General features: G+C 44.4%; 1 protein-coding gene across 3 annotated transcripts in view; it reads left to right on the top strand.

Moving 5' to 3' along the window:
• Positions 1 to 25,000, top strand: part of INTS3 (integrator complex subunit 3) — a 128,908-nt gene that overhangs the window by 64,306 nt on the left and 39,602 nt on the right. For all 3 annotated transcript variants that reach the window (XM_085846307.1, XM_085846308.1, XM_085846309.1), the window contains exons 18-19: positions 11,899 to 12,002; positions 18,968 to 19,012. In XM_085846307.1, the coding sequence (XP_085702433.1) occupies positions 11,899 to 12,002; positions 18,968 to 19,012 (149 nt within the window). The remainder of the gene's footprint in view (positions 1 to 11,898; positions 12,003 to 18,967; positions 19,013 to 25,000) is intronic.

Here is a 25,000-nt window from a genome sequence, read left to right as displayed (position 1 = left end):
TTTTCCGTGCACGTGCCGACAAAACCTCTTTTCCGTGCAGCCACCGTGACCCAAACTCTGCCGCTCCGCCACTGCGAACAGACTCTCCCAGCGCCAACGCCAACCACAACCACCCTCTGAGTCTCCGAGATATATCTTCCACCATGGGGAAGAGCCTTGGCAAGAATCATCTCGCTGTCTGTCCCTCATTGGCCTACGGCCGCACCCCACCGGGGCGGAGCCGTGGCCCTTGCAAGGAGACCCCATATTCTGCACATGGCCATGTGGCCTCACTCGTGCAGAGCAAGAGGGTCTGCCCTGAAAGGCCCACCGTGCAAAAACTATAATTTGTGGAGCCCGAGGACCGAAACCGCGAGGCCTCCCCTCTAGGCAAATCAAGGTACGAGCGGCCAACGGGCGGTGACGGAGCATGATGGGCTGGTTGGGTCGTGCAGATGGGATGATAGATGTAAGATGAGATGTAATAACCTAACTAGCCGTCACAACGCGCACATTTAATCCTCCCACTAAACAAAAGGACGGGGTCCTGACTACACACGTACTTACCAGCATAACTAACTTTGGGACCTGCATGTTGAGTGCGCATGGATTCCAGATTCATAACAATATATATGCATATATATTATATATGTATATATATATTGTTACGGATTTTAGAATCCGGTCTGATGAATGACTCCACACATCCAGGTCCTCAGACAGTTATTTCCTTAAATGCATGTTCAGATTAACCCCATCCCCATGTCTAATGGGATCTTAGATGTGATGCATTGAGAAGGGTAAAGGATAGATCCCCTCCCTGATGGGAAGCTTTTTTTTCTTTACGACAGACACGTTCACACACATTTCTTTCACGAGCTCTGAAGCCGCCCTCATTTTTCCTCAGCAACATTTCTTTCACGAGCTCTGAAGCCCGCCCTCGTTTTTCCTCAGCAACATTTCTTCGCGAGCTCCGACGCCCGCCTTTTTCAGAGCACACGGGTCGTCATGGTAACCGTGCCCCAGTGGGGTGGGGTGAGCTTGGGGCAGACGACACCCCATGGAGATGGCCCGTGGATATAAAAACGAGCGAGAGAAAGCATGAGGCGCATTCTGTGAGGAGAGGCGTTCTGTGAGGAGAGACGTTCTGTGAGGAGAGACTTTCTGAGATATTTTTAAAAATGAGTGTAAGAGGAGAGACGTTCTGTGAGGAGAGGAGTTCTGTGAGGAGAGACGTTCTGAAATATAAAAAGGAGTGAAAGAGGGACGTTCTCTGAGGAGAAAAAGTCCAGAGAGGGAAAAAGCAAAGGTGCCGCCAACAAGTGAGGCTCGGGTCAATCACCAACAACACCAGGGTCTAAACCTGCAACGGACGATCTCGGTGCCCTCTAGACATCGACTGGCGTTCAAGGCTGCCCCGCGAGAGGGTGCACGGCAAAGCTGGGTGCTGGTGACGGACGTGACACACACTCATGCATTCTCAGGACGTTTTCGCTTCATGGACGACTTTCTGGTGAGCGAGACGATTCTCCCCCTCCCCTCCCCCTGAGTGATCTGCTGGGTACCCTTGTCTGCGTTTAGCTGGAAGTAAGTCAACCCCTGATAAGCATCTGCTCTTTGTCGCTTTCCTGGCATTTTGATTGATTTTGCTTTGAAAGTATTTATTTACCTCAGCAAATAAAAGGTTCTTTTTATTTATTTATTTTATTATTAATAAATTATTTGTCGATTTCCAACCTGTCCGTGTTTGTCCTTTCCTTCTATTGGTCTAGCATTGTTCGAACCGAGATAGACTGGGTGGTAATTACCACAGATTTGACCAAACAAAATCGTCGGCACGCACCAGCGGTTAAAACACTCGGCCGCCCTAATTAAAATCTAATCAGATAATATTGGTGCTTTGCCGAGGGCGCACTCCCCGCTCAGGTAACCACGTGACCTCTCGTTTAACGGAATAATGAGACGGCGGACACTGGAACTCGTGGTTGACTGGGTGGCGTTCGTGGTTTTAAAACAACCCACCGTACCATAACGTTAATTGTGAGCGATGGCCCCAGGTCCGGCTCCACCGAGGACAACCGGGGATTAATCCCCCTGTGTGAAAAGCTGGTGTCTCGGTACCTGGCACTGCAACAACTGGTGTCAAGAGTGGGATATTTTTCGAACCCCTTGTTCAATAAATTGGTGTCAGGTCGTCAACCTGTGGTGCGCTTCATGCACCTCGAAATTCAGAGCGGTTAGACCAAATTTTAGCTAAATTTATTGGGACGGACAATGGCGGACCAACACGGGCTGGTCCTGTGGGCCATGTAGATAATGTAAATATGGATACGGATTTGACCCAGGACCTGCATTAAGTCACAATGGAGTGTAACGAGGAAGCAATGGGAGAGATGGAAAATAACCCCCACCCTCGGTCTCTGGAAAATGCGGCGCCGATAACGCAGAACGCCGGGTTATCGCCACCAGTGCAGCCCGAGAATGGCATGATGTTGCTCATGAGGCAATTACTGGCACAAATGAAAATGTCGAGCGAAGAAAACAACAGCAGAATGGAAGCGATGAGCAGAAAAATGGACTTGAAGGGCGAAGAAACCAACAGCAGAATGGAAGTGATGAACAGAAAAATGGACGAAAACAACAGCAGAATAGAAGTGATGAACAGAAAAATGGACAAAAACAGCAGAAAAATTGACGTGATGGGCGATGAAATAAAAAGGGAGATGAGTGAAACGATGGGCAGAGAAATGGCAGCAGTACGAGAGGAGGTAAGGGAGTGTAGGATCGGTGTCCGGGAAGAGATGAGGGAGAGCGAGGCCTGACTGATGGGAGAGATTGGAAACATAACAAAGGAGGTAGAAGGACTGACGATAGGACAGAATGAGTTGAAGGAACAAATGGGGAAAACACAGGGGTGATAAAGGAGTCAAGAGCCGCTGGGGAGGAAACGAGAGATGACGGCAATTAAAAACGAATGTAAAATGGCACACGAGAAACTGACGAAGAGAGTGGAGGAGGTGACACAGACGATGGGAACAAAGGAACGGGAAATGGAAACACAAATAGAAACAACAAAGGTGACATTCGAGGGGGAAATACAAGGCGCGCATCGAGAATTTACAAAGGTAAAAGAGGAGGTGCATGAGGTAAAAATCGAGATTATTGAAATTAAAGCAAAACAGGTAGAAACAGGTGGTGGAGTAAAGGAAGAGATTATTGAATGCATGGACGTGTTATATTTGCAGCGTGACAGAGTTCTCGAAGAACGGGAGGAGGTGAGTATAACAAAGTTGAGTCATGGCGAGACCGGGCACGTACATGATGTGATTGGGTGTGTATCAAGCTTGGGGGGAATCAAGGACCCGGGGTTTCTTGGAGTGCCCAATGCGCCGGAGTATGTGCGGAGTGCATGTGTTATAACATGGATGAGTGCACACGGATCGACCCGGACGGGAGTAGTGGTTCGTGTAGCGGACCGGAGGGCAAACCTCTTGAGCGGGACAAAGTTGTATTGGAAACCACGCCGGCTCCATGGGACTTTGCGTACGAGGTACGGGAGTGTGCGCGGTCGGTACTTTGCCAATCGCCCAAGCACGGACGGTGGCGCGATGTGTTAATGGTTTCAGAGGGACCGGCGTGTAAACGCTCGGTGACAGATAAATAACTGGAGCACCAATGGTGAAACAGAACAGATTTGGCTGCAATTTTTTTCACGGGGACCAGTTGTGCAATATGCACGGTACCCACAGCATGAGCAATGGGCGTGGCGAGCACGCTTGGTTCCCCGTGGGAAAACCCCAATTCCATGTGGCAAGAATTCAAACACAAATTTGCTTGCAACAGACATATGACGGAGCACCTCCGCAGATGCAGAGGGCTCATAATCAGAGGAGACGGTGTCAGTAACCCCCATGTGTGGAGTGCAGTTGTGAAACAGCCCCACACACTGGGGCAACGGAGCACTAGCCTAAGGGGGATGGCATTGTTAGGCCCACATGCGGGTGCCAGCGATGGGAGCCTCTATGTGGGTACCGAAGCAGCGACCATGAGGGAGGGCTAGGATAAATTTAGGGACCAAAAGCAACAATAGGGACTGTTTAGGTAGAGACATGAACGTGTAGTGGGGACGTAGCTTAGCGATAGAGTTAAATGGGAGCGTGTGTAGTATAAGGGAAGACAAGGGTGCACAAGTTAGTTTGGGGAAATGAGTTCGGTGATGCTATGTCAGTGAGTGGAAATGTGTTTGTGTGTGATAAATGAATTATGAGTGTGAGGGCAGGGCAATGGCCCGTATGAGTGTGAGTAATAGAATGCATGGTGTGAAGGATTGAATGGGGGGAGTGGATCCCACCCAAGGAAACCCGGGGGTTAGTTTAAAGTTAGGTAGAGGGATTAGGTAAATTTACACATGGATGTCATTATGCGGTTGGTGCTGATTGTGGAAAGTTAAAAAAAAATTTTTTTTGTGTGTAGGGTGCAGGAGATAATGGACTGGCTGGGCATGTGGCTCGTGAGTGTAGTATTCGGATGAAGCAGGCACCCCGGGCACTGGGGGCTCGTCGGCTAGGTGAGGCCTTTGGTAGGTCCAGGGAGCCATTATTGTATTCGTGGACGCAGGTACCCGAGGAGACGCAGTGTTCAATGGGACCGGGTACCCGAGCAGCGGGACCCGGGGCGCCAAAATGCCAAGTAGACATCGAGGGGGAGTGCCAGTGAGGGCATCCCCCATGTTAGGGTGAGGAGCAGGCAAGCTCGGATGCAGGTCCAGTGACCCGGGGGTGCTCATGGTGAGTATGTAGGTGGGTGGACCTGCTCGTGGAGCCACACAACCCAGCCATGAAATTGTGCGATGGCACAGAAAGAAAATTTGCTGGGCAACGCCCAAAATTGTGAGAGCACCAACACGTAGGCGATGGGAATTTGGGTTTTTAGAACCCCATAGTTTAACAAAGGCCTTTTGGCAGGGTATAACCCCAGGGAAAGTTTAAAAGTGTAACAATATTAGCGTAGTTAGGATTGATGAAGACCCTTTTGCACCATCCACTGTCGGGATGATCGCCGGCTGCTGGACTTGCCCTCCTGTCGGACTCGAGAACGAGACTTGTCACGATGTAAGTGTAAGATTGCATGAAGTTTGGATCTTCCTTTCCAAGGAACCTTGGGTGGATTGGGTACGAATTTGGCAATGGGGATAGTGGTATATAGGAGACGAGACGTAGCGACAAATTGTAAAAAGAGGGGGGCTAGGGTAGTGTATATGGGAAAGACGGATGGGTGCGGATGAATGGGGCCAACCTCGAGCTCTCTCTCCCGGCACCACCACCACTGCCCCAAGTATGTGCACACCAGGGACCAGCTGACCATGTTGGTCGGACCTGGTGTTTGGCATTACCTGGATTCCCTTTTTTTTTCTTTTCGTGCTGTTGCTGTTTGCTCTTTCGCTTTGTCTCACCATTGCCCCAGGACCATCACCTGTTCTGCATCAAGGCATTGCTTGCCTTGCTGGATCACCTGCTCTGAATCAAGGCATCGCTCGCCTTGCTGGATCACCTGTTCTGCATCGGGGCGTCGCTCACCTCACTTCACCGTTTGCTCCGTGGCCTGTGTTCCACCCACACCTGTTCTGTGGACTGATACTCACTGGAGCCTAATACCAGGTGACACCGTTCTAGTTATCATGGTGGTTTTGTTTGTTTTATTTTGTTGAACTGCATTTACTGTGGCAGCATGCCACCACACTTATGGACTGCCTCTTTGTTACAGCCCCTTTCTACCAGCTTCATGCCAGCTCATTCCAGCTTTATACCAGCTCATACCAACTCATTCTAGCTTTATACCAACTCATACCAGCTCATGCCGGCTTCATGCCAGCCACATGCCAGGCTTATGCCAGTTTGCTTCACTTGTTCTGCCACGTATCACCATGGCCATGAACTGCATGAACGCAGCTCTGTGGAGGAAGTGGCTGTCCTTGTTGCTGCTTCTTGACCATTTTTTTTGGAAGGCTACAACGTTTATGGCCTGTATGCCAGTCACTGGCCTGAAGGTTTATTTTGTTAGGTGTGCTGGTGAAGAGCATGAAGATGGCAAGAATTGGCAGGTGTTCTTCCCCCTCTCCACAATTTTTCTTCTGCATTTGTCCAGGTCCTGGGTCAGAAATTGTATATAGTTGTATAGTTGTGTCAATTATTAAAGCCCACCGGTTGTGTGTTGTAGTTTCAAAAATTCTGGCAATTTTGGTGTAGCATAAGGTTGGCTGTGTGAGTCAGTTAGGTAGTTCCCAGCACATCAGGTGGGAGATATCTAGTTTAAATTGTCGCACACACTGAAGGGTAGAGTTAAAACATACTAGGTAGGGGGTAACTTCACCTGCATGTCACATGGTAGTGCTAATTGCAATGTTGTAATTTTTTTTTTAAAAATTTTTAAACCGGTGTCGCCAGTTGTTGGACGACTCGGGACGAGTCTGGGATAGGGAAAGGGGTAGTGTTACGGATTTTAGAATCCAGTCTGATGAATGCATCCACACATCCAGGTCCTCAGACAGTTATTTCCTTAAATGCATGTTCAGATTAGCTCCATACCCATGTCTAATGGGATATTTTAGGTGATGCATTGAGAAGGGTAAAGGATAGATCCCCTCTCTTATGGGAAGCTTTTTTTCTTTACGACAGACACGTTCACACACATTTCTTTCACGAGCTCTGAAGCCTGCTCTCGTTTTTCCTCAGCAACATTCCTTCGCGAGCTCCGACGCCCGCCTTTTTAGAGAGTGCATGGATCGTCATGGTAACCATGCCCCAGTGGGGTGGGGTGAGCTCTGAGTGGACGGCACCTTGTGGAGACGGCCCGGGGATATTAAAAACGAGCGAGAGAAAGCGTGAGGCGTGTTCTGTGAGGAGAGGCGTTCTGTGAGTAGAGACGTTCTGAGATATGAAAAAAACGAGCGAAAGAGGGACGTTCTCTGAGGAGAAAAAGTCCAGAGAGGAAAAAGCAAAGGTGCCACCAACAAGTGAGGCTCGGGTCGATCACCAACAACACCAGGGTCTAAACCCACAACGGATGATCTCGGTGCCCTCCAGCTGTCGACTGGCGTTCAAGGCTGCCCCGCAGGAGGGTGCACGGCAAAGCTGGGTGTTGGCGACGGACGTGACACGCACGCACACATTCTCAGGACATTTTCGCTTCACGGACGACTTTCTGGTGAGCGAGACGATTCTCCCCCTCCCCTCCCCCCGAATGATCTGCTGGGTACCCTTGTCTGCGTTTAGCTGGAAGTAAGTCAACCCCCGATAAGCATCTGCTCTTTGTCTCTTTCCTGGCATTTTGATTGATTTTGCTTTGAAATTCTTTATTTACCTCAGCAAATAAAAGGTTCTTTTTATTTATTAATTTTATTATTAATAAATTATTTGTCGATTTCCAACCTGTCCGTGTTTGTACTTTCCTTCTATTGGTCTAGCATTCTTCAAACCGAGATAGACTGGGAGGTAATTACCACAGATTTGACCAAAAAAAATCATCGGCACGCACCAGCTGTTGAAACGCTCGGCCACCCTAATTAAACTCTAACCAGCTAATATTGGTGCTTTGCCAAGGGCGCGCTCCCCGCTCAGGTAACCACGTGACCTCAAGTTAAACGGAATAATTAGATGGCGGACACTGGAACTCGTGGTTGATTGGGTGGCGTTCGAGGTTTTAAAACAACCCACCGTACCATAACGTTAATTGTGAGCGGTGTCCCCAGGTCCGGCTCTACCGAGAACAACCAGGGGTTAATCCCCTGAGTGACAAACTGGTGTCTCAGTACCCAGCACCACAACAATATATACTGTATATATATATATATATATATATATATATATATATATATATATATATATATATATATATATATATATATATATATATATATATATATATATATATATATATATATATATATATATATATATATATATATATATATATATATATATATATATGAAATAAAGGAGGTTTTTCGATTTAAAAAAAAGATAGAATAAATAAATAGAATGAATAAATATTGCTTTAATAATTCATTATAAACAAGAGAAAGAGCAATCAGAGATTGCAGACCCTCGCCTAGATTTGTTTTGTGTGGTGTTTTTTGTGTAGCGCTTGTGTACTGGTGTGTTATGTAATTAATAAGAGACATAATTAGAACTGCCATTTTATAACTGCTGCCAGTGATGACCAGGTACCAAGGCGTTCCACTTTGATACAACCCCGCTTTTATCGGACATCTGACCCTGACCCATGACGTTTTTTTAAATTATATTACATTATTCTATTGAATTTAGAATGGGATTAAAATACAGTCAACCCTCGCCATCTGCATGTTCGCCATCTGCGTGTTCGCCGTCTGCGTGTTCGCCGTCTGCGTGTTCGCCGTCTGCGTGTTCGCCGTCCGCGTGTTCGCCGTCCGCGTGTTCGCCGTCCGCGTGTTCGCCGTCCGCGTGTTCGCCGTCCGCGTGTTCGCCGTCCGCGTGTTCGCCGTCCGCGTGTTCGCCGTCCGCGTGTTCGCCGTCCGCGTGCTCGCCGTCCGCGTGCTCGCCGTCCGCGTGCTCGCCTTCCGCAATTTCCCTTATCTGCGTTTACCTTTTAGACACCCATTCTCTCTGTCCACGCCGATACTCCCGCTTATCCGCGAAAAAAAATGATCGCCTCCCTCCTTAAACTCCATAGGTTTTCATCAGATTTTTTACACTTTCAATGCTCAGATAACAATATTTTCCTTCATTTAATATTACCTGTTAAAACATAACTGTACTGTATCGCCGGAAAATATAAAAATTTTCCTTCTGCGTCTTCCGGGAACATCCTCCTACCGTGGACAAAATAAACCCCGCCCATCCTAAACTCGTTCGTATTTCATAAGTATTTCAACACTTTGTTTGGATCACAATATTTTGCTTCATTTAACATTGTGTGTTAAATTATAATTGTACCGTATCGCCGGAAAATATAACAATTTGAAAATTTACATTCTGCGTCTTCCAACATCTGCTGCACCCCCGCATCATTGTCTTCTGCCTGCTTGGCGGTTGGTAAGGTGTGCTATTTTGTTGTGATAAAACTTTGTATACTGTATATTTAATCATGGGTCCAAAACGTCCATTAAGTGGTGCATCTACTGAAGAGCAGAATAAAAAATTGAAGAAAGTGATAACAATGGAAAAAGTGAAAATATTATATCGACTTGAGAGTGGTGCACGTGTTACTGTGTTGGTGATAGACTACAACGTCAATGAGTCCACCATTTGTTACATTCATAAATGTAGTGATTAAATTTGGGCTAGTGTCAGTTATGGTGGAAATATTTCCTCTAATGTAGCCTCATTAAGTCGCAGAGATCCATACACTGAAAAAATGGAAAAACTATTGAATGTATGGTTGGAAGATGAAAAAAAAAAAACATGCCCACTGGTGCCCTTACACTCGACATAAGGCCCTCACAATTTATAACGACTTGAAACGAGAAGCAGGGGGTGATAAAGGTGATGATTTTTGGACTTGTTTTGGGAGGCTGGAATGTATCTCATTGACTTGCATGTTATAAACTGTTCGCCATTCATGATTTTGCCGTTCGCGGAAGTTTAGAGGAACGTAACCCCAGCTGTAAATTCAATTCAAATCAAATGGAAGACCAAATAGGTCCAGTCCTGCATTGGTGTCATCAGAAGGAACTCAAACTATAAAAAAAGCAAAGATTAAGTCATCAGGAGGAACCTCGATAGGATACACATTTCAGCTGCTACTACTCTATCCTCAAACCCATCCAGGCACAGCCATGTGAGTCTTATTCAAAAAATAATAAGAATAAAAAGGCAAAAAAAAATAAATCAAAATTAAATAATTCAGGCTGCCAGACCATGTGTCCGATCAAGTTGAAATTTAACACATGTATTCCCCATCTCTACTAGATCATAAATGTGAAGTTTCACATTGATTGAATAAGCAGTTCCAGAGAAAACATTATTTAATATTTTCTTCAATCAAATATGGCTATCAAACCATGTGACGTATAAATTATTCATGAACACACTTGTACACCCATGGCTTGGCGTACACTTATGTCAAGATTCCCCTCGATTTGTCCAGCCATTCTGGAGAAGATTTTTTATAGATTTTAGGGTAAATCCAATATGGCTGCCAAATCATGTGACCAATGAATTCATATGTGTGAACCTTTTGTTCCTCATGGACAGGCGTACATGTAATGTTTCGCCTCGATCTGTTCAGCCACTTCAGAGAAAATTTTTGAAGGTTTAAATATATATATATATATATATATATATATATATATATATATATATATATATATATATATATATATATATATATATATATGGCTGCCAAATCACGTGACCAATGACGTAATAATTTATTTTTCTGTGGACCATTTTATCTCTAGATGACCTTAAATTTTTTTTCATACTGATCGGATGTGGCATTCCACATATGCAATTATGACATCATAAAGAGGGCACCTCTGATGTCATAAAAAAGTGCTTATTCCCCATGAGGAGTACTTTCCATGTGCCAAGTTTCAATTTTTTTCGTTGGTGCGGTTTCCGAGATACAGAGGTCCAAAGTTTTCCATTTTTCCAACATGGCTGCCACACCACGTGACCCATGACGTCATAATTATCATTAAAACATTTTACATGAATAGTCGTACCAATGGTGCAAATTTCCTCTCAATACAACGAGCAGTTGCGGAGAAAAACACGAAAATTCTGTACGGCCAAACAAACAGACAAACAAACGGACCCAAATGCAATACCTTCTCCTTTGGCGAGGGTAATTAGAATTAAAATAATTTGTTGGTGGTTGTTAAGATATGCAGTTCAGCATGTTAAAATCGGTTGTTAATGAAAGTTTGAATATTTGAATGACAGTTTGAGTCGATGGTTAGATGGAGATGCTGTGTAATGAACACGTGTACAAGGTAAAGTGTTTCTCCCTTAATATATATATAATCATATAAAGTGTTGTATTATTAAAATTATTCAAATGTAGTAATACTTTAAATAAAATTAGTAATCAAATAAGTTTGGATCAGGATATTGCATTGCTGTGTTGACTAACTATCTGGACACAACTTTGAGGTTGTGGGTCCATTGATGTTGAATAATCTATTGATGTGGAGCTGTGGCCGGGGCTATGGGTCCGCTGTTTGGAGAGGTTCTGGGCTGAAAGGATTGAAACCTCGATGAAAAACGGTGCCGGCTGATGATGTGGGCAGTTGGGAAATCAGTAAATTGTTTATAAGTTGAGGTTATAACTTCAAATATAATATCTTTTGTAAGTGCTTACCAATACAGTGTCTGTGTGTGTGTGTGTGTGTGTGTGTGTGTGTGTGTGTGTGTGTGTGTGTGTGTGTGTGTGTGTGTGTGTGTGTGTGTGTGTGTGTGTGTGTGTGTGTGTGTGTGTGCGCAGTTCGGAAATCAGTAAATTTCTTATAAGTTAAGGTTATGACTACAATTAATATAGCTTTTGTAAGTACTTACCAGGACATAATATATCTGTGTTTGTGTGTTTATATATTTGTTTGTATGTATGTATATATGTGTGTGTGTGTGCGTGCATGCGTGTGTACGCGCGCGTGTGTGCGCGCGTTCAGATGTAATATGTCTGGCTTCCTTATTGGGACTACGGTGCAGTCATTGGTCTTTATTTTGATTCGATCTATACCAGAGCAGGAATGCTACTAGTGAGGCAGCTGGATTATTGATCCCAGAACCTATGACATGATAATCCAATGTCCTTACCACTCGGTCACAACACTTACTATTCACTATTCACAGTTTTTACTTTTCCATTGTATCGTTCTCCTATTTTTAGGTTTTTTCCATCTCATTTCTTAAAGCAAGCTATCATTTTCTTTTGCAGGATGACTTTGAGTCAGAGACGGCATCTCCTTTAGCATCGTGCTTGGTGGACTTGGCTCGAGATCTCTTTCGTGGTTTCATTTTACCCGAAGAGGTGACCGAGGAGTGAGTGGTTTATTTCCTCTTTTTCTTATTTAGATATTTGTTTTTCATTTAGATACGCAACAATCAGGGGAAGGAACGAACAATTAAAAATCGGTATTGAGACGAGGGGAGGAAACAGAGTCGTGTGAAAGTAATGGGAGTGGGTTAGGTTGGGTTATAATGGGGGTATTGAAATATTACAGGTAGAAGCCAACCTGGGGTTGGGGGGGGGTGGTTATATGTGATAATGGTGAAGCACTTGCATAAAGCCCTGGAAGGAAGAGTGGGATTTAACAGGCTCCAGAAGGCTGTTCTATAAATGGGAAAAAAGAGAAATAATAGAATGAAGGTGTGCAACAAACTTAGATGTTGAAAGTTTAACCAGATTATTGGAAGAATGCGTATGTCCTGAAGGAGCTAGGGATCCATGTAATAGCAAGGAATGTGTCTCCCTGTCTTTAAGCAGGCATTGAAAAATCTGGATGGGCAGTACGTTTTTCTTATTCAACAGAAATCATATCTGGAACAGCCTGGTTTAAAAGAGATTAAAAAGAATGTTGGAACAAAAATTGAACTCTCAAAGACACCGCAATAACTTGAATCTACAGTGCCTTCAGAAAGTATGCACACCCCTCGACGTTTGTCACATTTTGTTGTGTTACAGCCTGAATTTAAAATGGATTAAATTGAATTTTCTTGTCACCGTTCTACACAAAATACCTCATAATGCCAAAGTGAAAACATTTTTTTTTTAGAAATCTTTGCAAATTATTTTAAAATGAAAAGCTGAAGTCTCTTGTGTCAATGAGTATTCAACCCCTTTGCTATGACACTCCAAATTGAGCTCAGGTCCATAAAATTTCCTTTGATCAACCTTGAGAGAACAAGTTGATTGGAGTCCACCTTTGATCAACCTTGAGATATCTCTACAACCTGATTGGAGTCCACCTGAATAAAAATTGATTGGGCATGATTTAGAAAGAAACATACCTTTCTATATAAGGTCCCACAGTTGACAGTGCATATCAGGGCAAAGACTCCACCGTGAAGTCCAAGGAACTGTCTGTAAAACTCAATGATATAATTGTGAGGAGGCATAGATCTGGGGAAGGGAAAAAACAATTTCTAGACTGTTGAAAGTTCCCAAGAGCACAGTGAGCTCAATCATTAGGAAATGGAAAGAATATGGAACTCCCCAAACTCTTCCAAGAGTTGGCTGTCCAACCAAACAGAGCAATTGGGCAAGACCGACCTTTGTCAGGGAGGTGACCAAGAAGCCAATGACCACTCTTACAGAACTACACAGAGTTCCTTGCCTGAGATAGGAGAACCTGCCGGAAGGACAACAGTCTATGCAGCTCTTCACAAATCTAGGCTTTATGGAAGAGTAGTAGATGGAAGCCACTCCTGAGAAAATTGCACATGACAGGATGCTTGAAGTTTGCCAAAAAGGGATGTGAAAGGCTGAAAAAGCATGAGGCAGAAGATTCTGTGGTCTGTGAGACGAAAATTGAACTCTTTGGTGTAATTGCGAAGCGCTACACTTGGCAGAAACTGAGCACAGCTCATCACCCATCGAACACCATTCCTACCTTGAAGCTTGGTTGTGGCAGCATTATGCTATGGAGATGCTTTTCAGCAGCAGGGAATAGGAGACTTGCATGGCCAGAGGAATAATGACTGGAGCAAAATCCCTCCCCTCCCCTGCACCCAAAGCCTCCTCCCCTCCCTCTTCCTTAACAGTATGGACCTCAAACATCCAGGGCCTTCGCTCAAACCTGACAGGTCTTCCCTTACAGGTTGCCACTGACAAATCAGACATAATCTGCCTAACAGAAACTTTCCTCCTTCAACACACCTATGACTCCCAAGTATCTCTCGCTAGTTACTCCCTCCTCTGGTATGACAGACCTGAGCTTTGTCCTGGTGGAGGAGTTGCTCTCTTAATCAAAGACTCCATTCCTCACTCTCCATGCACTGCCCTCACTCCCCCACACCCCCAGGAATACCTCTGGCTATGGCTTCCCTCCACTGCCACCTTATGTTTATATGTGTGTTGTGCCATCCACCAAACAGTGATGACTCCATTTATCTCACTATCCGAAAACATGGACCAACTTCTATCCTCTCATGCGAACTGTCTCTTCCTCATATGTGGTGATTTCAATTGTCATCATGCGAGTTGGCTGTGTGTGGGTACCTCTCTCACTTGCTGTGGCACTTCAGCAAAAGACTTCTGCGACTCATTAGGACTGACTCAATTGGTCAATTTCCTGACCCGGATCTCAACCAATGGCACTCCATCTCTTCTGGATCTGATTTTGACAAATTTCCCAGAAAATATCTGCTCCAATCGGCTCTTCTGATCACATGCTTGTCAAAGTAGACATCTCTCTGGCTGGTATTAGGGAAAGACCCCAGCACTGTCGCGTCTGGCATTTCACTCAGGCTGACTGGAAGGGTCTCGAAGCAGCCATCGAATTTCTAGACTGGTCTCCCATCGCTACTTTCTCCAACATCAACTCGTTCTGGGAATTCTTTCAAAGAAACTTGCTCTCCCTCATGCACAGATTTATCCCCTGTCATCTTCAGTTGTCCTACCCTTCCTCCCGCCCTTGGTTTACTGAAGCTTGTGGCGAGGCAGTTGTCGTAAAACAACTTGCCTTTGCCTCATGGAAAGCAAACCCAACTGAGGGCAATCTCAGTTCCTTCCACAAAGCTCGGAACAAGTGTGTATCTACCCTCAGGAGAGTCAGAAAACAACATCTTTCTCATCTCAAGTCTGAACTCTCAAACTTCTCTTCCTCCTCCAAATCCTGGTGGCGTCTAATCAAATCTGTTTCTGGTGTATGTTCCCCCTCCATCCCCTCCCTTACCTCAAATGGCCGCACTACTGACATTGCGCATGAAAAGGCTGAATGCCTAAACTCGTGTTTACATCAAAATTTTGTGTCCCAAACCCATCACTTTCTGTTCCCACCTTATCCAGTCGCACACAACTGTCACTGGACTTGTGTCCTTTTTGTCAAACCTCGATTCAAATTGTTTGCTGTCAAACCTCGACTCAAGTTCTTCAACCGGTCCACACGGCATCAGCCCATGTGTCCTAAAAACCTGCTCCTCTGCTCTTGCTCACCCTCCCTCTGTTCTTCTCACACTCTCATTTGCTCAAGGTCATCTGCCATCTGCTTGGAAATCAGCAAACATTACCACTCTGCATAAAAAAGGTGCAAAAACAGATCCCTGCAACTACAGATCAATCAGCCTTCTCCCAATCTTCAGCAAGGTTATAGAATCCATCATCACTTCAGATATTAAATCCTTCCTCTTCTCCATTGACTTGATTTTTGGTCATCAATGCGGTTTCAGACCAGGTCGCTCTACCCTCGATACGCTGCTTCTGCTCTCCCAACAATGGATGGAGGTATTCAATGCTCGACACGAAATCAGAGCCATATCCCAAGACATATCCTGTGCTTTTGACACGGTCTGGCACCCTGCCTTGCTCACCAAGCTGTCTTCCTATGGTATCCATGGCCATCTCCACTCATGGCTCACAGACTTCCTCTCCTGTCGCAGCCAACGTGTGGATGTAAATGGAGTTCTCTCATCCCCTCTTCCTCTCCAGGCTGGAGTTCCAAAAGGCAGCATTCTGGGCCCTGTTCTTTTTCTGGTTTTCATCAATGATCTCTCCAACTCTCTGGAAAATCATCTTTATCTCTTTGCTGATGACTCCACCCTCTGCCGTACCATCTGTTATCCCTCAGACCGGCAAGCAACATCTTTGCTCTCTGGATAAAATCACAAACTGGTCCAACACGTGGAACATATCTTTCAACCCTGACAAATCTCTCACACTCACGATGTCTCTCCAAAAGGACCATCCAAAAAAAAACCCCCATCTACTTTCTCAACAATCCTCTGGACAAAGTCCCTTCATTCAAGCTTCTGGTCTCTGCCATGATATTTCCTGGAAAAGCCACATTTCCAACCTGGCCTCCAAAGCCAGTCGCCGACTGGGAATCGTCCGTCATGCAAAGTCCTTCCTCAGCCCACCTGAGCTCCTGACCACTTACAAAGCTTTCGTCCGCAGTCTGATGGAGTACTGCTCACCCCTCTGGGCTGCTGCTCCTGCCTCTCACCTTTCTTGGCTTCACGCTGTGGAAACCTGGGCATTTAGGATCATTGATATCTCTAGCGGTGAGGCTGAGTCTTTGGGACTCTTACTGTGTCACCACAAGCAGGTCAGTAGTCTTTCTGTCTTCTACCGTTTCCTCTCCACTCTCGCCCCCCCACCCCCCATCCCCCGCTGTGTCTGTGATATGTCCCCTCTATATTTTCACAGGGCGCTCAAGGTCCGTCAGCAACCCCCTTCTGGTAAAACTACCAAAATTACGAATCACTGCTCACCTTCCCTCTTTCATTCCTCTTTTTTGCTGCCTTTGGAATAAACTCCCACACTCTCTTCAATCCCATTCTTCCCTCCAAGTCTTAAAAACAGCTGTTCACCATTATCTCTTGTCTTCCCCCATCCAAAACCACAATCTTTTCTACCCCCGTTAATCCACCCCAAACCCACCTCCTTCAATTTGCCTGCCTTCCTTCCTGGAAGTCTCTGTGGTGTCCATCTTGTTTACCTTGTGTTCCCCACCCCATCCTGCTCCCTTCTACAGATCTCCTAATGTCTCTGTTTCCCCAATGTTTTCTCCTTCCTTCTCCTGCCCCTCTTGTCTCCTGTTCCCTGGTTGTGCGTTGTGTGTCAGCTCTCATACGAGCCTCTATAATGTATCCCAAAAAAATAAAAATAATACAGGCCCATCCTTGAAGAGAACCTGCTTCGGTGTGCAAAAGACTGAAGACTGGAAAATATTTACATTTCAACAGGACAATGACCCCAAGCATACAGCCAAATCAACACTGGAATGGCCTCAGAACAAGAACGTGAAAGTCCTTGACTGGCTCAGCCAAAGCCCAAACTTTAATCCCATTGAGAATCTGTGGAAAGACTTGAAGATTGCTGTTCACCGACACTACCCATCCAACTTGACAGAACTTGAGCAAATCTGCAAGGAAGAATGGGAGAAAATCCTCAAATTAATTGTTTTAACAGTTTAATTAACTTTCTTTATCAGTGAATCCATCATGTTGGATATCAGTGAATTCAGCCTGTGGCTGCTGGTTGCATCATTCCTGGGAGTACAGCTGTGTCGCTGATGCAGTGCCCCCTGTTTCCAGTAAGTTGGAACTCATTTTTCCACATTCGGAAGGATGGCGGGCTAAATAAATGTCCCTGGTGTTATATCATGGCACAACGGGCTCAAACTCTAGACCCTAAGATCTTATGCCAGCCACCTTAACGATGAAGCCAACACCAGGCTTATCAGTGAATTATATATTTTACATTTTCTTGCACAAGATTATTTGTAATACTGGCTTCCACCAGGTGACATTATATGATATGCATTTACATGGAGAGAATTGGGGTTATCCCCTGCACCCTGAACCCCCTCCCCCAGATATGCTACCCACATAGAAACCTTATTTGGGGTACCCTTCAGCAACATGCAAAATTTGGTTGGTTGAATTTGATTTTGGAATTAAAAAAAAAAAATTGAAGCATATATAAACAGATATACAAACAAACTTTGGTTTCTGCTCACAAGAACTTGCTGCTTGTGTACCTTCACCTTTAGCGAGACCAAGGAATAATCGCAAGCCACTACATCGCATGATTATTGTGTGGCCATTGGCAACTCAAGAGTGGGCCGTTACGATGTTTGTTTCTTCCCCTCCACTGCCAAACTCTGGAACTCTTTACCTTCTCATGTTTTCCCAAACACTTATGACCTTCCCCTTTTCAAAAAGCAGATTTTTTACTTCCTCAAAAACTCTTTGACTGTTCTCCCTTTCCTTACTTTTCTATCAATGCGGTTCTTTGATTTAAGGCTTTGTCTCAATGAAGACGATTTAGTATGTGACTGAAGCCTTCAACATAAAAATAACAAATATTTTTTTTTATATTTAAATGAGAAAGGCACTCGAAAGAGCACATGCTTCCGCCAGTCTGAACAGTTTACATTTTGTATCCCACTAACCAAAATCGAATCGGCTTGTTCTTGTCACCTAACCAACTCATCCACCGATTTTATCATAACTCGTCCTCAATGTTTTGAAATATCATGCTCTGTATCGTTTTGGCCCCATTTCTCAATGATGAAGAATTACTCAAAAGATTCTCGGATCTGGATCTGGATCCTCACCAAATTTGAAAAAAATTCTCATTGTCACACACACAACCTGTCCACCAAATTTCATCAGAATCCGTACATAGCGTTTTATTTATCGTGCCATATATAGTTTTTGGCCCCATCTCTCAACGGTGAATAATCACTTTAAAATTACAGTTTCCAGATCTGGATCTGATCCTGATCTTCACTGAAATATAATCAATTCATCCTTGTCACAAACCCAACCTATCCACCAAATTTTGTCCGAATCCATCTTCAACTTTTGAGATATTCTGCTCACAGACAAACAAACAAATAGACAGGGGTGAAAACAGAAAACCTCTTTCCACCTTTTTTATTGGAGGTAACAATCATTTATATAAACACAAATACAATTTCACTTTTATAGGAAAGATGACTCCTGAATTGTTGGATTTGGTGCCTTTTAGTTTAAAAATAATAATGGTACGACATTTGGCAACCTGTAATTACCAAATTTATGTTGGACTCGCCAACCAATTCGGCAGTAGCCAACAAAATCCATTTATTTATTCTTCAAATTTCGCTATAAAAATTCATAGTTCGATTTTGGGATGCTTGATTCAATTATGAAAAACAATATTAAATATTGGCCTTAAATTACTCTCTCACACAACTGCTTCCACAACTGTGAATTACAACAAACATTATATTTATATTGGTATTTGTGTTTTATATGGTTTTACATTTTGTTGATCATTCCTTATTCCATATTTTCAGGACTTTGGAGGAATCTGTTGGAAAGCCACTTTACGTCATTTTCAGGTATTCGTTTTTTTTTTTCTTTTCATATTTGTGTGTGTATGTATATATACATATATATATATATATATATATATATATATATATATATATATATATATATATATATATATATATATATATATATACTAGCTGAAGGACCCGGTAATACCCGGGAAATTTGCCCTATTTTCCTCACGCTAGTAAGACTGAGGCTTTAGTTGTATGGAGAAAATTAGGAAGGCTTCTTTTATTCCTCAGATTTATGGAAGGAAGGCTTTATGCTGGTGTTAATCCTCAAAGAGGTCATAGTTGAATGCGGCCTTGAGCCACTCAATGTTTCTAGCAGCAGTGGAAACTGTCCTTGATGTCCTGCCAAAGCCCGGACCGAGAAAGCTGGAACGTGAGTTTTGTGCTTCTCTCGCCCGTCGGTGTGACGCTCTATTTGCAGTTAGGCGACGCTCTCTCTCCACAGCTGACTCCGCTTGCCTGGCTCTTTCATGAGCAGATCGATCAGAAGTTAGCTGTTGCCATGCACGTGCAGTTCTAGAATTCAAATAACAGGAGGAGAATGTGTATGCTTAAAAATTCAACGCATACGAACATTTTGTATTTCAAAAAACCCTAGCGTTTTTAACCATGAAGCCTTTTGCTACGATTAATACGCTGGCATACTATTCGAAAGCCTTTTTTTAAATGGAAATTGTATTTTTTTAATTTTTTTTTACTTAGATATTTTTTTCATTTTTATGGAAAGCCACTTTGCGCATCCTGGAGCTGAATGTTAGGTCGAGATGTGTGTAAAGTTTCATCAAGATCGGTTCACTGGTCTAGGAGCTTATTGGTTACAAACAGACAGACAGACAGACAAACAGACAGAAGGACTGCCATATATATATATATATATATATATATATATATATATATATATATATATATATATATATATATATATATATATATATACATATATATATATATATATATATATATATATATATATATATATATAGAAAAATATATATATACAGTCAACCCCCGCTTCATCGCGGTTCACCTATCGCGCCCCCGGTTCATCGCGGGGTTTCCCTTGGAACGTAACTAATTTTTTCTGCGGATTCCCCCGGTACATCGCGGTAATAATATATAAAATATAAATTATTTAAGCAATAAATTATAACGCGTGGTGCTCGACCAGTCAAACAACGCACGAGACAAAGTTTCGCTTGTGAACTTCGAATATTTTCTACGTTTTTTCTCCAAGCCCTACGATGCCGCCCAAATGCCCTGCACCTTCTAAGGCTTCTGGCAAGGAACCGAAGCGCCAGAGGAAGGTCCTGGGACGCTCCAGGAGAAGGTTAAGGTAAAGGTGCTCAATATATGCTTCAGGAAGGAAAAAGGTTTGCTGCCCTTGGACGAGCACTGCTCATACCCAGCACCTCAAAACCGACCAGACCAGACTAGTCGATCTCAGGCACCTCAAACCCAATCACTGCCAAACTGACCAGACCAGACTGGTCGATCTCCGGCACCTCAATCTCAATCACTGCCAAACCGACCAGACCAGACTAGTCGATCTCAGGCACCTCAAACCCAATCACTCCCAAACTGACCAGACCAGACGAGTCGATTTTTTGGGGGAGGCGTCCATTCATCGCGGATTTTCACTTAGCGCGGGGAGGTTTGGAACGTAATCCCCGCGAGAAACGGGGGATTACTGTATATATATATATATATATATATATATATATATATATATATATATATATATATATATATATATATATATATATATATGTAGATATTCACATATATATATATATATATATATATATACACATATATATATATATATATATATATATATATATATATATATATATATATATATATATATATATACATATATGTAGGCCGGTGATGTAGATATATGTATATATATATATATATATATATATATATATTCACAAAACACCATGAAGGTCCTTAGTTCAGTTAGATCGGTAAGTCTGTGTTCAATTAGATTTCCCCACCATTGTTTAATGGGAATTATTCGTGTCACAGGGCTGTGATTCTTTGAGATAGTGTTTTTCTTTTCCTATCGTTATTTTGGACCAACCACCAACCACATCTCCACCGCCATTACAACAACCAACATCGCTCCCCTTAACCACAACACCAACCACAACCACACCTGCCTCTCAACAACCACGCCATCCTCACCACTCTACCAGCAACCGTCAACATTTCCACGCCACAAACATCGCCTCACCTTCGTCTCCGAAACGACGCCATCTTTGCACCAGCCGCGGCGAGTCCCCAGCGAACAGCGTCGCTGCAAACCGACGTGGGAGGTTTCCTTGTGAGCGCAAGTCTGGTGATTTCTTCCACGTCCGCTCTGTGTGGAAGCTTCGCTCTCGGAGAATCGGATCCAGAGGGCCGGTGATTTCTACCACGTCCGCTTTCCGAGCAGAAGTCAGAGGTCAGAGGTGAGAGCGCGGAGATCAGATCTCGTCTCACCAGCCCTATAAAAGGCCGCGCAGAGCGCCAGTTCAACGAGTTAAGTCGGGTCTGGAGAGTGTCTGTCTGGAGCGGTCGAGGAGCTACGCGGAAGTGGGGAGCCTGGCGCTTGAAGCCTTCAGTCGGTGGAGAGGGTTGGACGCCAGGAGGAGACACGAGCTGGGAGCGCAGCTCCACCTGCTCTGCCGCACAGACCTGCCAACTCTGTATGGGCTGGAGAGGACTCACCAACCAGCTCCGAACGGTCCGAGGTGATCGGGCTTCGTGACAGTCCAGGCAGCGTAAGGGACGAGCGGGCTCTTAACGAGAGCATCAACTCGGAAAGAGCGAAGGCCTGTTCGTTCCTCTGAGGCGTTGCTGGCTGAGCCCGAATCACAGGGCCGTCGGACGAGGCCTTGGGCCGGACTGCGGCTACGCTAGCTGTCGTGGGAAAGGAGCGTCGTGGGTCGCCCCAGCGAGGAAGGTAACCTGCACGGCCTCGTGGGGCCCTTTCGGTCAGCCAAGTCCAACGCCATAAAGGCCCACGGGCCCAGTCTGACCCCCCTTGTCTGTGGGGGTGGTCTTTTCTTTTCTTTTGAGTGCATGTTGTGGCGCCATGTCCATACGTAAAACTGTTAAGTGGCTGTACATAAATTGCTTATAGCCGGTTGTAGTGCTTTCACTTTGTTTCCTTTCAGATCTGCATGGCTGTATATGTGCATGTGTAAATATATGTGTTTGTGTGAATGTTACCCGTTCGTTGTGTTTTCTTTTCCCCCATTGGAACGCCATATTGCAGCTCGGAATGTTAGTTGGGTTTTAAATACCCGTTAAATAGAATCTGATCCGGCGAGGTCGGGCGATAATACCCGCTTGGTTATCACTGCAGAACGGAACGAACCGCCTGGGCGGTTCGTGTCCCAGCCGACCTGCGCCAATGTACGGTCTCCCAGTTAGCTATCCGCGCTGGTACTTAGGTATATCGAGATTCGGCGATTGACCCTATCCTGCGGGGGTCGAAAATTGACTAGGTCGTGGTGGGGTTGAAGACCCACCCGTGACAGGGTTCTGGCGTTGCTCCGGAAGGTCACGCTGAATTTTCCGTCTGCTCTACTATTAGTGGAAAGCGGCAGTTCGCACGCCGGCGGGCGCAAATTAAATAACATATATATATATATATATATATATATATATATATATATATATATATATATATATATATATATATATATATATATATATATATATATATATATATATATATATATATATATATATATATATATATATATATATATATATATATATGTATATATATATATATATATATATATATATATATATATATATATATATATATATATATATATATATATATGTATATGTATATATGGAAATATATATATATATATATATATATATATATATATATATATATATATATATATATATATATATATATATATACTGAAACGCAAAAGAAACTTACCACCTTTTAAACCTTCAAATATCAACAATAACACTGCGTGTAGTAAATGTGTGAACTTATTTGTGGACAATAGTGTCCTCACTGTCAGACAAAACGGTCACGGATGGTCACTTGAACCTTCAATGGTCACTTCATAGCACAGCTGTTGAACAGCCGTTTTGACTGTCAGTGATTAGCCAAGGGGTACGGGATGATTTTAATGAGCTGCAAGTGATGTCTTGATATTGGCTTTAAAAAGGCCAGTGCAAAATGGGCATTTCAGTCAACATGCCACGATTGTCAAGGGAACAACGGCAGTGTGCCTTGGGCATACTGCAAGGCGGATTGAGCTACCGTGAGGTGGCACGTTGCCTTGGCTGTTCACACCAGACGATATCGGCCCTGGTGGACAAAGACACCCTCCACAACTCTGCAGATGACAGACCTCGATCAGGGAGGCCAAGAGTCACCACTGCAAGGCAGGACAGGCAGATGGTCCAAAGTCAGATGGCTTCAGACATTGAGGACTGAGTGGGACAGAATCCAGCAGTAATGCATCCAAAGACTCGTAGGCAGTATGCGTCGACGATGCACTGCCTGTATCCAAAACAATGGTGGCCACACACGCTATTGAAAGGGGACTGACGTTGCACCCTGTGCTGTTCTATACTGTAGAACAGGGGTCGGGAACGTGTGGCTCGCGAGCCAGGTATGGCTCTTTTGATGATTGCATCTGGCTCGCAGATAAAATTGGAGTTTGAAACTTGGAAAGCCCAATATTTCTCGCAGAAGCTTTACCTATAGTTTGAATGGTGTCGTGCTTCATTCACGTGCAGGGCTGAACTTGGCAGAAGGAGAGAAGAAAAAACACCTCCGAATTGTCTGAAGCGGTTTTTGTTTTGTCCAGTCATGCGGCCGACGCGAGTAGTGATTTAGGTTCCTCCAATGACGTGCCGCCGCCGACACGCGTAGCGGAATTCATCTCGACCAATCACGCGCCACCGCTGAGGCGACTCGTGATTTCGGTTCCTCCAATGACGTGCCGCCGCCGAGACACGTCACGGAATTCATCTCGACCAATCACGCGCCACCGCTGAGGCGTCTCGTGATTCGGTTCCCTCCAATGACGTGCCGCCGCCGAGACGCGTCACGGAATTCATCTCGACCAATCACGCGCCACCGCTGAGGCGACTCGTGATTTCGGTTCCTCCAATGACGTGCCGCCGCCGAGACGCGTCACGGAATTCATCTCGACCAATCACGCGCCACCGCTGAGGCGACAGCATCCCAGAGTCGGCCGGCCGTGCCGCACCTCTCGAGTATGTCAGCCCGTGCGCAGGCCAGCCAGACTCACTTGGGTCAACATCTCCCTCTCTCTCATTTGCTCAAAGCTAACCCTTCGACGAAGAAGATGGCGAAAAGAAAAAAAGATGAGGAGTATCGTACATTTCAGGACGAATGGGCCGAAGACTTCGCCTTTGTGGAGAGAGCAGGTTCTGTGGTGTGTCTAATTTGCAATGACAAAATTGCATCGATGAAACGGTCGAATATAAAGCGGCACTTCGACACACGCCATGCTACCTTTGCATCAAAATACCCTGTGGGAGACAGCAGAAAGAAAGCGTGCCAAGAGCTACTGAGCAGGGTGCAAGCCAGCCAGCAGCAACTCCGCGTATGGACCCGGCAAGGTGACTATAATTCCGCCAGCTTTGCTGGATCTTTAGCAATAGTGAGGAACGGAAAACCATTCACAGATGGCGAGTATGCAAAAACGTTCATGCTGGATGTCGCCAATGAACTTTTTGATGATCTTCCGAACAAAGACAAGATAATCAAACGGATACAAGACATGCCTCTGTCGGCAAGAACTGTTCATGATCGTACCATCATGATGGCAAACCAAGTGGAGGAAACGCAAGTGAAGGACATAAATGCAGTGCCGTTCTTTTCCCTGGCTTTGGATGAGTCAACAGACGTAAGCCATTTGTCGCAGTTCAGTGTGATTGCAAGATATGCTGCTGGTGATACACTGCGCGAAGAAAGTC

Source organism: Eptatretus burgeri, chromosome 11 (assembly GCF_056783735.1).
Source record: "Eptatretus burgeri isolate ZD-2024b chromosome 11, Ebu_testis_v1, whole genome shotgun sequence".
NCBI classification, from domain to species: Eukaryota; Metazoa; Chordata; class Myxini; order Myxiniformes; family Myxinidae; genus Eptatretus; species Eptatretus burgeri.
The sequence above is the reverse complement of the archived record's forward strand: the minus strand, read 5'-3'. Positions and strand labels throughout refer to the sequence as shown.